Source organism: Syzygium oleosum, unplaced genomic scaffold (assembly GCF_021117445.2).
Source record: "Syzygium oleosum isolate NSW1041296 unplaced genomic scaffold, Sole_v2.1 Sole_v2.02, whole genome shotgun sequence".
Taxonomy (NCBI): domain Eukaryota; kingdom Viridiplantae; phylum Streptophyta; class Magnoliopsida; order Myrtales; family Myrtaceae; genus Syzygium; species Syzygium oleosum.
Window position 1 is genome coordinate 3,785,945 of NW_026607486.1, and position 13,909 is coordinate 3,799,853.

Genomic DNA, 13,909 nt, shown 5'->3' on the forward strand with positions numbered 1-13,909 from the left:
TAACTTTATTAATTCTAGGGTGAGGATTTTTCCGGTCTGGACGTCGCTGTCTTGGAGGAACTGCCAAATCTTCATGTTGAGACCATAACAACGATTTGCCATGCAAAGGTGCCCATTTGCCAAATGCATGATTTTCTTTTATGGTTATCGTTGATGTGAACTACTTTATGATGCTCAAAGTCATTGTATGCTTTGCCCTCAATCTTCGCAATTGGTTTTCATCTCATTCCTTATTTGTTATTTCAAAGTTGGTGTAGATATGGGCACCACGGTGATGGTTCTGACTTGAATAGCATTTCTGTTTGTGCCTTACGCAGTGTGCAAATCGTATCTTTGCAAACTGAGGTTGACTTTTTGCCGTCTAGAGCATATGGAGATTAAATTATGAGGTTGGTGCCAGCTCTTCTTACTAGAAGTGGTCGCAGCATCGTCCAATGAGAATCTCCATCCCATTTCTTGCAGGTTTCGTCTAGATGTAGGGGGGGTATTGTTAATGTGCACTGTCATTGAAAGGTTGAAAGAACTAATACATGATTTTTTTTTTTGGGAAATGAGCAGCTCACGGTGGCTATCATACATTAAAACTAACGGCGGCTTGTCCACAGCCTAATATTCTCAAGGAAACTGCTTAACTTATTTAACTGGTTTTTCTTGAGAAAATTAGAATTGAAACTCTCACATGGTGAGATTTCCTCAAATCCCACTACGTCAGATTTTATGAATATGAAGAAAGAAAAAACAACACAAGGAAATAAGCAAATTGAATAACATAACATAGATAATCACCGATGTTGGAGGAGAGATTGAAGTTTCGAGTTTTGGAAACGACGGTGGTGGTGGTGGTGAAGAAGGAGGAGGAGGGTGGGGGAGTTTGGTGGTAATGGAGGGAGTGGAGTTATATAGTTGCGTGCGGGGCCGTGAATGGGAATGGAAGAACGACGACGGAATGAGGATGACATGATGGGCATATGTATTTGTGGCTTCAACCTCAACCTCAAAGACCCGGCAGACCATCGATGGTTATTTTTAATGTGTGTGTGTGTGTTCGAACAGAGATACGTGCGCGAACGGCAGTGGAAGAAGAATGAGTGTGATGGTGGGAGAGCAAGAAGCAGAGGAGAAAATGAGCGAAAGAGGGGAGTTAATAAAATTGGAGTCGATTAACGTGTGTGGATGACAACACAACATGCATTACTCTACTTCAAGCGTGCAAAAAAGAGGCAAGGTTATAAATGTCGTGGAAGACCCAAGCTTGGTCTTGCCAAGCTGAAGGAATATTGAACAAATGGGGACTTCACTAATGGAGACAAAGCATTAAAGGCTCTCCAAACTTAGCCATGATGCATGCACACGTTGAATGAGTATGCTCGGAGACGAGCCAAAAAAAAAGTTCTTCTCTGCATTAAAGCATTTATTGTAAATTTCAATTATGTTGCTGACTGGGTCGGTCTTGACCTTGGAGAAAGTGTAAGTGTAGTATTCGTATCTTCTGTGAAGTGATATAGGGGTCCCAGTTTGTTTCATGTCAAATCACATCAGTAAGAGACTTTAGTCGCATTGATTTACACGAAGAAAATTATAAAAGAAGTGTTAAATTAGTTGTATTTTTTTTTTTTTGGTAAGGGTGTTAAATTAGTTGTATTTATGTCTATTTAATTCTAAAATTTTTAATTATATCAATTTAATTTTAAACCTTTTCACGTTTTGTCAATGTAATTCATTCGGTCAATTTTAATCGAAAGTCATTGACGTGTCCAATGGTCATCTTACATGTTATAGGCGACGCTAAAGTAGATAATTTTTTAACTAGACATTTATAGAGAATGGAATGAGTTTCGTTTTGATAGGTTGCACGGCTGAACAAAGACCAGTTGCTAGGGATAAAATCCTCAAAATCTGGGTGTCTCTTGCTGGTCTTGTGGTCTGGAAAATTCCAGATTGAATATAGTGAAATTTTATTATGGTTTTGAGGTTCTTAGGCTGTGTTCGTTTGCGGAAAAATATTTTTCTGGAAAACATTTTCCGCGTTTTTCGGTGTTCGGGGGCGGAAAATGTTTTCCGTGGGAAAACATTTTCCTTCCCCACCCCCAAATCCTTCATTGTTTTGAGGAAAATGATTTCCTTTTTTCACAAAGAGGAAATCATTTTCCCCCAAATTGAAGGCAAAATTGCCCATGGGAGGGAAAATGCTTTCCGCGGGAGAGGAAGTTGATCGTCGGTCACCTCAGTTGGCCGCAAGCCACCCGCCGGTATGTCGTCGATCTTGAGCCGCCCGCTGAGCCGCCGCCGGCCTCACGCCCACCCTGCGCCCGCCCGCCCTCTCGCTCGCCCATGCCCGCCGCCCGCCGCCGCCGCTCGCCGCCCCAGCAGCCGCCGCCCGCTAGCCGGCCGCCCGCCGCCCGCCCGCCCCCGGCCGCCCGCCCGCCGGCCGCCGCCGCCGCCGCCCGCCCGGCCGCCCGCCCGCCGGCCGCCGCCCGCCGCCCGCCGGCCGCCGCCCGCCGGCCGCCCGCCCGCCGGCCGCCCGCCGGCCGCCCGCCGCCCGCCCGCCGGCCGCCCGCCCGCCGGCCGCCCGCCCGCCGCCGCCCGCGGCCGCACCGCGGCCGCCCGCCGGCCGCCCGCCGGCCGCCCGCCGCCGCCCGCCGGCCGCCCGCCGGTCGCCCGCCGCCGCCAGTCGCCGGTGAAAAATATTTTCCGAAACTTTTTCATATTGATCGCCGAACACCGGAAAATTATGTTCCGGGAAAATATTTTCCAAAAGGAGAATATTTTCCGCCAAACGAACGGAGCCTTAATGTAAAATTCTAGAAAAGTGATGAAAAAGGGCTTCTTAAGCTTTCCAACGAGGTAGATTTAATAATTTTCTAGATTGATTTGCTATGGCACAAAGGTCTTCCATTTAATGGTCACTCACGAGGAATGCCAGTCACGAGAAATCTCTAGAAATGGATGAGCCATATACTCGGGAACGATTAAAAGCTAGCTACCTAAAAAAAAAAAAACCGAACGATGCAGAGAATTGGAGAATACAATATCCAGATTAAAGGTAAAATATCTAAAGCCATATAAAAACCTTCCGAAGAAGTTAGCAATCAGCTATACGAGTCCTAGGCATTAGTCTAGACCATAGTGTGCTGTCGGTGGATCCATGCACTAGAGTCAGATATCACAGATAAACCCTAACTCTATTAATTCTAGGGTGAGGATTTTTCCGGTCTGGACGTCGCTGTCTTGGAGGAACTGCCAAATCTTCATGTTGAGACCATAACAAAGATTTGCCATGCAAAGGTGCCCATTTGCCAAATGCATGATTTTCTTTTATGGTTATCGTTGATGTGCACTACTTTATGTTGCTCAAAGTCATTGTATGCTTTGCCCTCAATCTTAGTAATTAGTTTACATCTCATTCCTTATTTGTTATTTCAAAGTTGGTGTAGCTATGGGCACCACGGTGATGGTTCTGACTTGAATAGCATTTCTGTTTGTGCCTTGAGCAGTGTGCAAATAGTGTCTTTGCAAACTGAGGTTGACTTTGTGCCATCTAGAGCACATGGAGATTAAATTATGAGGTTGGTGCCAACTCTTCTTACTAAAAGTGGTCGTAGCATCGTCTGATGGGAATCTCCATCCCATTTCTTGCATGTTTCGTCTAGATGTAGGGGGGTATTGTTATTGTGTATGGTTATTGAAAGGTTGGAAGAACTAATACATGACTTTTTTTTTTTGGGGAAATGAGAAGCTCACGGTGACTGTTATACATTAAAACTAACGGCGGCTTGTCCACCGCCCAATTTCTCAAGGAAACTGCTTAACTTATTTAACCGGTTTTTCTTGAGAAAATTAGAATTGGAAACTCTTGCTTGGTGTGATTTCCTCAAATCCCACTACGTTAGATTTTATGAATATGAAGAAAGAAAAAACAACACAAGGAAATAAGCAAATTGAATAACATAAGATAGGTAATCACAAATAAAAAAAATTATCACTAGCTCAAAAGAAATATTTATTTATTAAATTTCAAAGATGATAATCACTTCACTCATTGCTGACAAATTTAAATGTGTGAAAAAATAGATTATATTTTTTTTGTTAAAGAAAAAATAGATGATCATAAGTAGAACGATATTATCAAATTTTTCCCATAAATCTTGGGTAATTAGGAGAAATCTTTGACGTGGCATGTTTGGGAGGCATATGAGGAGAAGTTGGTAACGTGGCAGAGAAGAATGACAAATAGTACGATCAATTCGGTGAAACAAATAGGAAAAGTAGGAGGAGATGATTCCAGTTGCCCATCTCTCGGAAACTTAAATTTATGGTCACAAAACCACCGTTAGATAATCTAGCACCCTCTTTTTTTTTTTTTTTTTTTTTTTTTTTCGTTTGAGCGTTAGCTAGGTCTTCGACAGGTTCCCGCACAAGCAAATAAGCACGGAGATTTTTTGGTCGGAATAAGCAAGGGGATGAGTGGGATGTTTTTGGTTGTAGATTGTAACATAATGTTCTGCGCTTTTCTATGACAAATAACATGTATTGCCCCTGTTAATGTAGGGCTTATGGCAATTACATCTGCAGACAAGCGAATTTACAACAGGCAAAGGATATAATCTTTGTAATCCCTATCTTTGCAAAAAAAAAAAAAATACATGTACAGCCCGTAACATCAAAGTAATTCTCTCTCTCTCTCTCTCTCATATACCTCATACGTTCTTCATCAGCCAGAGACTGCTCTTCAGAGGAAGCAAGTCGCTGGACTCAACTATCTTAAGGTACCAAAATCAGCTGCATAAGGTTCAGAAAAATCACCATTATATTCACGATCCGCAATGTTGATAAAGAGGAAAAATGTTCCTGGTGAGGAAGTCCACAGCGCATCATTATTTAATAAGGAAAAAACTGGATGAAGCGGAAGCTGCAGAACAACGTGAAGAGAATTTGGAAAAGGAGCTAGCTAACTTGTGGGTTCTGGTTGCAAAGATGAGAGTCTGGAGATGATGCTGGCGACAAGATGAGTCAAGGGGTGGTCCCTATCTCTGATCGGCAAGGAAGAGCTAGAAATGGGATTCTTCCACGTAATGGTCACTCAACAGGAATGCTACAGTCAGATGGAATCTCTGATGAAGTGGATGAGCCAAATGCTTTGAATCTATTAAAAGCTAGCTACCTTAAAGAAAGCGAACGATGAAGAGAATTGGAGAGCACTATTTCTAGATTAAAGGTAAACTATCTAAAACCATATAATAATCTTCTGCAGAAGTTAGCTATTTGCAATACCGATCTTAGGTAGTAGTCTAGATCATTATGTACTGTCAGTGGGTTCATGCTCAAGAATCAGATATTATAGCTAAATCCTAACTGTATTAATTCTAGGGTGAGGATCTTTTCGGTCTGGATGTCATTGTCTTGGAGGAACTGCAGAACCTTCATGTTAAGGCCATAACAAAGATTTGCCATGCAAAGGTGCCCTTTTGCTATATGCATGATTTTCTTTTATGGTTCTCGTTGATGTGTCCTACTTCATGATGCTCAAAGTCATTGGACACTTTGCCCTCGACCTAATAAATTGGTTTGCATCTCATTCCTTACTTGTTATTTCAAAGATGGTGTAGATATGGCTCCACAACACTGGTTCTGACTTGAATAGCATTTCTGTTTGTGCCTATGCAGTGTGCAAGTCGTATCTTTGCAAACTGAGGTCTACTTTTTGATGCCTCGAGCAAATGAAGATTAAATTATGAGATTGGCGCCGGTCTTCTTACTAATATGTGGGGAAGTGGTCATAGCATTGTCCGATGAGATCCTCCATCCCATTTCTTGCATGTTTCGTCTAGAAGCGGGGTGGTATTATGTAGAGTCATTGAAAGGTTGAAAGAACTCTTTAACATATTGATATCCGCTAGGGGTCTCCGACAGGCTTGCCGCACAAGCAAACAAGCAGGGAGATGAGTAGGATGTCTTTGGCGGTAGATTGTAACATAATGTTCTGCACTTTTCTATGACAAAAAACATGTATTGCCCCTGCAAATATAGGGCTTATGGCAATTACATTTGCGGACCAGCGAATTTACAACAGGCAAAGGATATAATCTTTGTAATCCCTATCTTTGCAAAAAAAAAAAAAAACATTACAATCCGTAACATTTTCCGTGAAACAAACGCCGCAAAACATTTTTCTGAAAATTGTTTTCCGCAAAACGAGCCGAACCTTAGGGTGCGTTGTTTTGTGGAAAGTGTACAATTTCTGAAAAATACTTTCCAAGAAGTCACTTTTTAGGAAAATGAGTTCATTTTTTTATGTTTGGCTAAAACCTAAAAAAAACTTGGAAAGTATTTTCAGTTGTTTGATGAGGAAAATATGATTGTGAAAATTGTAAAAAAAATTGTATTTTTTTAAATTAATTGTTATTTTTATTAAGAAAAGAAAATACATGAATGTTTTCCTTCTTAGAAAGAAAAGAAAGGAAAAAAAAAGAAAGAAAAGAAAGAAAAGAAAAGAAAAAATATTAACAAATGCAAGATGAGGAATCCCATAAAATGTTTTCGCCTTCTTATATTAAGGAATTCACTTTCTTAATTTTATACATGAATATTTTTCTTGACTAACAAGTGTTTTCAATTGATTTACCATTTTTTGCGAACCAAACGGATAAAAGTTCGGAAAATAGATTTCCGTAAAAACATTTTCCCTCGTACAAACTCACCCTTAATTACTATTATTTGTTGGTTTTTTTTTCACAACCTCCAAGATTTAATGCTCCGTTTGCTTCGCCAATTGAATATCTAAAACATATTTTTCATCGTCGACAACACTTACTTTTCGTCCATTCATTTTTTTCAGTAAACAATATGAGAGATTATTTTTAAGAAGATATTTTTAAAATTATTCAACTTTTTGCGAAACAAATTGAGTGAGTGAATGCCTTTTTCTTTTTTCAATGGCGAAGAAATCATTGGGAGGGGTTTCGCTGGTAAATTTCTATGATTTACTAAAATCCCAGGTCCGACTCTTAGGTCGGGTTTGATGAACCAGATATAACTCTGGATATGATCATTTATATCCAATATGGTGTTTGGGGTAATGTGAAGTCTCGTCTATGTCCGAATATAGCCCTAATAAAAAAATCACACTTAAGAGATGGGATAAAGCCGGATAAAATAAGCATTAAAAAAATGAAAAGAAAAAAAAATTGTAAGCTAAAGCAGAGGGAAAGGATTTGCCGGCCCATCCTACTGCACCTTCCCCAGCCATTCCGACCACGTCGACCGCCAATCGGTACCTTCAATCGTGTTCCCAAATCGAAGCTTCCCCTTCGACGTCTCCACCTTCGCCCAAATCGATGCCTTCCTCGACATGAACACCTTGGCACGTCGCAGAAATTTTCAGCCCTAAAGTAGCTACAATTGTTTGGAATGGTAAAGATTCGAGTTATCGAACTTCCTCCGAGTTTTGCTGCAGAAATTTTCTTGAACTTGAAGATCTTCTCAGGATTGAAGTAAAAAAAGAAGAAGAAGAAAATGGAGCAAAACAGAGGTGTTTCGAAACTCTTCCCATGTAGGCAAATCTGCAAATCTTTCTCTTCTCTCTCCCTACCCACTTTCACGATCTAGATCGTGCGTCGCCCGCCCGTTTTCTCGTTCTCTTGTTCATCTGCGAAGACTCAGCCTTGCCGACGATCGAATGAACCCCAGATCATAGGTTGCCCAAGACCGACAACACCATCCGAGGCGACACAAGGCCGCAAGGGTCGTAGTTTCGAGAATCGAGACGGGACAGAGATGGCGGCGGATTGGGGTGGGGCACAAGTCGGTGATTGGGCGACGCTAGGGGACGCGAAGATGACGGGCGACGGCACAGTGAAGTGAGGCGGTGTGAGAGCGGCTTGATAGGTGGCGGCGGAAGGCAACGGCGATTTTGGGTTGATGACAATATGGCAGATGTGGAGGTGGAAAGAGAATAACCTGTGTTTTGGTAAATTGACGCCCCGAATCCACCACCACAGGAGCTTTTCCTCCGGGCTCTAAAACGACTGGTGTTAGGCGCTTAGCCGCAGCAGCAGCAGCAGCAGCCATCACAATCTGCCCCACCCTGCCATTACCTGCAAAGACAAGTTTCATTTTAGCTGTGAAAATTCCCCTAAAGCTTATGAAGACCGCCTTCTGCATGAATTGCCCCAAGACCAATTATTCTAGAAGCTCAATGATATCTGCCAAATATAACTTCCAATTCTTCCTAGACAGTACACAATAGCACAAAAGACTCTCTCGGTCCAAGCTCAGGGTACAAAACCTAAGTTGGAAATGGACCTTTTACACTGGACAGTCAGATGCAATGAAAAGTCAGGAATGGCTGGAACAAGTCAACGCACGTAGAGTGAAGATAATGATGTTTGATAAGGTAAGCTTTCAATTATTCATACTCCTTCACAGTAATATTAAACCTAGCGAACTGCTACTATTGCCTGCTGGTTGGTTATTGGTTTTCTAGCTTATTTTCTATGGAACCGGTGATACCACTGTTTCATGATTAATCCTACTGAAAAGGATCTCAAGCTAGACTAAAGAGAAGGGTCTCAGTTCATATCCAATCAAAATGCAGAATATCTCCTCAATGGTGTAGAGTATACAGTACATCTGCCCCTCTCCAGATGACATCTCCTTCATTTTGTCATTCCCATTGAAATACAGAGTATACCCAATAGTATATCCAAGGAGCACATGGCATCCCAATATAATCAAAGAAACTACTATATATTTCAGAATAAATTAACATACCCTACAAAGTAGGCAGAAATCAAAGAAAATTCATTTTTGCCCCAAATTTATTGACCAGCACAGAGGTAGAAGTTGTTCATCGATTCAGGAATGAACAACTATTCCAATAGTCATCTGCAACCGGAAGTGCCAAGGAATCGTTCTCAATTAGTGACTTTGAGTTTGGATGCAGCTAATTGGTATCCTATACTCGGCACAAAATTTTTTGAGATCATATTGCCAAGGGGGAGGGGGAATCTCTTCCCCCTTTCAAATTTTAGTTACTAATCCCAAAGTGCATACTCCAATTTTCTCCTTGTCATATTATCTCAAGGGCTCTTTTTTTATGACATTGTAATCCACCTAAATTGAATAAACCCCAAACCCATTAAATAACACACTAACCTCATTCATTGGGTAAGATGCGACCTAAAACCCCAGTGGGTGGCTCTAAAATAAGTTTATTTGCACCTAATGATGTGGGAAATCCCACTTGTGTCATCCACCCCGATCCAGGCTTAGAGATCCACTCCTTAACCATTAAACTGACCCCATGGAAATCGACCTTAACAAACTTTGTATTTTTCACTCATTTTTCACTTGCTCGTTCTCATATTACTGAAATAAAGTGATGACAATAGATGTAGCTGTCAAGGAAAAAAAAGAGAGGCAAAGTACATAGGAAAAAAAAATTAGCAGTTAAATTATTGTTTATCCCCAAATCTTGAAATTTTCACTTTTTGATTTCCCGTTAAAAAAAACAAGAAGATCAAAGTTGTCGTGGGCAATTGATGTGAAAAGTGCAAGTTATTAGTAACTTAGTTCGTTGGACATATTCAAGGGGAGCTACTGTTAGAGAAATTTTTCAATATAAGCTAAGTTAAGTCTAATCTTAATATCATTTGAAAGAAATAATGAAGCAACATGTGAAATAACCTGTATAAAATATTTTGTCCCACTTTTGCTCCAACAGTGCGGTTGTTTCAGCAACAGCTCCCTCAACAACCCTAATTGAAGAGCTATCCATATACTCCCCTAACAATTTTGCAAGCAATGCTGATGTGGCTGGTGCTATCTCTGAAGGTTTCAAAACAACAGCATTGCCTGCTGCAATAGCTCCAACAACTGGATCGAGAGACAACACTGACAAATAGTGAAGAAAAAATGTTGGAACCACAAAAAGATTAGTAAACGAGACAAAAGACGCGAGGATAATACAAAGAATAAGACATGTCTCGTACAGTAAGGATAATTCCACGCTGAATTTATCAATATAACTTCCAGAAGTTCTGACGCTATTTCAGCCGACGATGGAAAAGTGGTTAATGAAGTTTGAACCTGCAATAGAGAAAATTATAAAAACAGCATAAAATATCCGGTGTATAGTATATATTCATCTAAAATTCAGTATATTTATCCCCTTTTTTTAAATTTTTTTTTCTTTATTTGGAAGCATATCCATCTAAAATCCAATATATTTATCCCTTTTTTAAGGATTTTTTTTTTCCTATTTCGTCTTTATTTTTTCCACTTTCAGGGTGTCCTGTTCTGGCGTGTGCATTGATTCAGAGGCCCTCGTCACGCCCAAAGCCTTAACCACGAAGGATTTCACCGTCCATTGAAACCCACCCCACCCACCCCCCTCTCACTCTCTCACTCTCTCTCTCTCTCTCTCTCTCTCTCTCTCGCGCTATATAAACACAAACTGTGAATCATCATCGTCAAACTTTTATCCGTTTTAGCTGCACCCATTAACGGAGTTTTTGCAATTCTCTCTCTCTCTCTCTCTCTCAACAAAACGAATCACGCTCTAAATCACCATCGTCTCTTCGAAAGGCGTCCACTTAGCTACACCCCATTTCTTTGGAGTTCTTCTCATGGCGGTGACCGAAGCAAAACGTCGATGACCGAAGCAAAACGTCGAGACGGTCCAGACTTCTCTGCGCTGCCCGAAGGGTGCATCGCCAGCGTCGTCTCCTTCACGAGCCCCCCCGACGCGTGCAGGCTCGCGTCCGTCTCGCCGATTTTCAAGTCAGCGTGCGATTCCGACGCCGTCTGGGCGTCGTTCTTGCCTCCGGACTGGCGCCCGATGGTCTCCCGGAGCACTTCGTCGCTGAAGGAGCTCTACTTCAGCCTCTGCGACGACCCGGTTCTCGTCGGCGATGGCAAAATGGTAAGTGCCCCCCCGTCTTGCCACCTCAAACCGCCTCTTCCTATTATTTTTTCTATTATTTATTATTATTATTTTTTCTTTGCGGATAAAGGGCGTGATGTGTCGATAACTGTTCTTCATGTTAGATTTAATAGAATATTGAAATGTGTTTCATGTGATGTGCTGTCTCCTGCACGTTTCGAAACACTGCAAATTTGGCTTTGTTCTTCCATTGTCTGAGTAGTTGAATCGAAAGGCGGTGTCATCAGCACGTGTTTCTTGGCCTCTTCCCGCCTGAACCGAGCGAGTGCGCACTTTGTTTCTTCAAGGAGAAGCCACTGTCATATAATAATCATGCTGCGGCTTCCACTGGACATTTTTCTTTCGCACCCAGCCACGATCTGAATGTGAAAGGTTGATTGAATTGTATGAACCAACTCATGTTTTACGTCCCCAAGATCAAGAATGAATGATAAATGAAGGGTGAGGAAGAAAGAAAGGATCTTTCATCTGAAGATGACAATATTCAAATGGTTGGAGCAAAGAATGGGATTGATATATTGAATCACTCAATATACAGTGCCACGAGCATGAAGATTATCATTACTGTTGATATGGTACCTTGATGACCACTAATGCAATGCATCTTTTGGGGTGATCTGCATATGGCTTTAAGACTGTCCGCTACCTTATGGTTGATTCGGAGTTCAGAGTGAGTCTGCTTTTTATCTTCGGTCAATTGATCGAAATCCTCCTGAACTTTGTTAGCATCATTGCTCATTAGCCCCAAACTTTATTTTGGCACGGTTGAATAGTGGCCATGTAACTTTGAAGAATTGCAGATTACACCCTAATATTGATTTCTTTTTGTTGCCCTGGTTAGTTTTCCGTCTGCACAGCTGCTAAGTGTTACCTAAAAATGGATTAACTCATTTCTTTTGATCAATATTGCCTCTGCTGAATTTTCTTGACTTCATCAATCGTGTATCTTCTCTATTTTGTTAACTTTATTAACCATGTGATGGAGATCTTTTGGTATAAAAAAAATAATGATAACTAGGAAGTGTATTTTTCGTGTAATATTTAATGCCTCTATAGATAGACTAATTAGCGACTGCAACAAAAAATCAAATTTTAAGGCGTAATTTATAACTTCACAAAATTTTCAGGGGTCATTTTGCAATGGTTCTGAAGTTGAGGTGGTTTCGAACAATTGTCTCTTTTATTTTCTTTTGGTCAAATCTCATGTTATCGCTTTTATTTAACGTTAAACGTGTTTTCCTACTCCAAAGTTTGGCGAAAAAGTCGATAAAACAACTTTTGCTTAGGAAGGCCAAGACAAACACTCTCACTATTTTATTGGAAAGGGGACAGAACAGATGGTGGAATAAGTGCTAAGCTTTATTGCTTTGCGCATGCTGTATCTGCTGGAACACTGAATCTTGTTTTCTCAAAAGATGTCGGCCCGGGTTCTTGTTGCTTATGTGAATCCTACATGCTTTGCAGAGCTTTTCGCTGGACAGGCATAGTGGGAAGAAATGTATCATGTTATCTGCGAGGGCCCTGTCTATAACAGGGGGTGATACTCCAAGTAACTGGTCCTGGAATCACATGCCCAACTCCAGGTAATAAATTATTTCCTCCACTCTCTCACCTTCATGAAGAAAATGGGCGCAGCATTAATTTGTTTGTCCCAAAGTAAACTTTCTTTTGTTTCTCCTTCAAGGTGATGATCGTATGGAATGTGCTTGTGAATTAACAGGTTTGCAGAAGTTGCTGAACTCATGGAAGCAAATCGGCTTGAAATCAGAGGCACGATTAGTCCTCGCATGCTGTCGCCCAGAACCCTTTATGCAGCGTATTTGGTATTCAAACTCACCCTCACCCACAATAATGGATTTGAACTGCGGCTTTTTGAGGTTGGAGCTGGATTTGCTGGTGATGAAGTGGGCAAGCGTGAGCGCTATGTTCAGTTATCCAGAACGAAGAGATCGAGTGGACCGCCCCGGCGCCGCCACTGTGGCGTAATTCCACTAGCGCCCGATGAGGGGGATGGGAGCTATCCTAAAGAGAGACGAGATGGGTGGTCAGAGATAGAGTTAGGTGAATTCTTGACGGAGGATGGACAAGATGGGGAGGTTGCAATAAATGTCCTGGATACGAGGAGCGATTGGCGGATGGTTGGGCTGGTTGTGGAAGGGATCGAAATTAGGCCCAAGGATGGGAAATAAAAGCACCTTTATGCACGGCATGTGTATGCTTGTATGTGCCGTCCCTTGATTAATAGCTTATTCTCTCTGTTTTGCCGTTGCTCTTTCAATGATCTTCTATCAATTTTTGTTAGCTTTCTACCAAATCAGAAAGGGTGAGCTTGTGATCTATATTGACTTTAATGTAAGTGGGGAAAGCATATGTGATGGAACGAATAGTGTTTTGATCTGGTTTGCCAAGTCATTAATATGTTTGCTTGCGGAGCGAGTGGTTTGCAAACGCCCAATGCCTTCTGGGGAAATGATGGAACTTAGATGTAAGGCTTCCACTAGCTCTCACAGACACGCTCAAATACTGTGATCGGTTCCTTTTGAAACATCTGCAAAATGAATCCTCATCTTCCCACTCCAACCACCCCTGTTGGTACGGACGGGGGATATATGACTCCTTCGAGAACTTAGATGTAGCCATGATGCTGTGCCAATTAAAGCAAAGTTCAGTCTTTCCTTTTCAACAAGGAAAAATATTTTAGACAAATCCCAATAATCGATAGTGCTTTGTTTCAAACAAAAATAAGTTGTGTATAGCCAAAAAAAAAAAATCCCGTGTGCATGTTAACGCTTAAAAAAAACAAAGGGCTAAACTACTTGGCCTCTAGATGATCTATCCATAGATGTGTCAATTTTTTTAAAGTTGTCCTAGACATCGCATTGGATTAATTTTCAATCATCATTTTGAGCTAATGAAAAAAGATGAGTTGGGCCTATTAAAATTGGCAAAATCTGTGAGAACTGGATT

The 13,909-nt window shown here is 41.3% G+C and overlaps 2 protein-coding genes across 2 annotated transcripts; one reads left to right on the top strand and one right to left on the bottom strand.

Moving 5' to 3' along the window:
* Positions 1 to 7,818: 7,818 nt before the first annotated feature.
* Positions 7,819 to 10,627, bottom strand: LOC130135146 (aldehyde dehydrogenase family 3 member H1-like). The gene is made up of 4 exons (XM_056303576.1): positions 10,568 to 10,627; positions 9,990 to 10,086; positions 9,685 to 9,891; positions 7,819 to 8,093 (listed from the first exon to the last, which is right to left on the bottom strand). Exons 1-4 carry the CDS (start codon positions 10,625 to 10,627, stop codon positions 7,819 to 7,821), a joined length of 639 nt encoding a protein of 212 aa, XP_056159551.1.
* A 23-nt stretch (positions 10,628 to 10,650) lies between these two features.
* Positions 10,651 to 13,352, top strand: LOC115667945 (F-box protein At2g02240-like). The gene is made up of 3 exons (XM_030589475.2): positions 10,651 to 10,921; positions 12,407 to 12,525; positions 12,663 to 13,352. Exons 1-3 carry the CDS (start codon positions 10,652 to 10,654, stop codon positions 13,129 to 13,131), a joined length of 858 nt encoding a protein of 285 aa, XP_030445335.1. The 5' UTR covers position 10,651; the 3' UTR covers positions 13,132 to 13,352.
* The last annotated feature ends 557 nt before the right edge of the window (positions 13,353 to 13,909 follow it).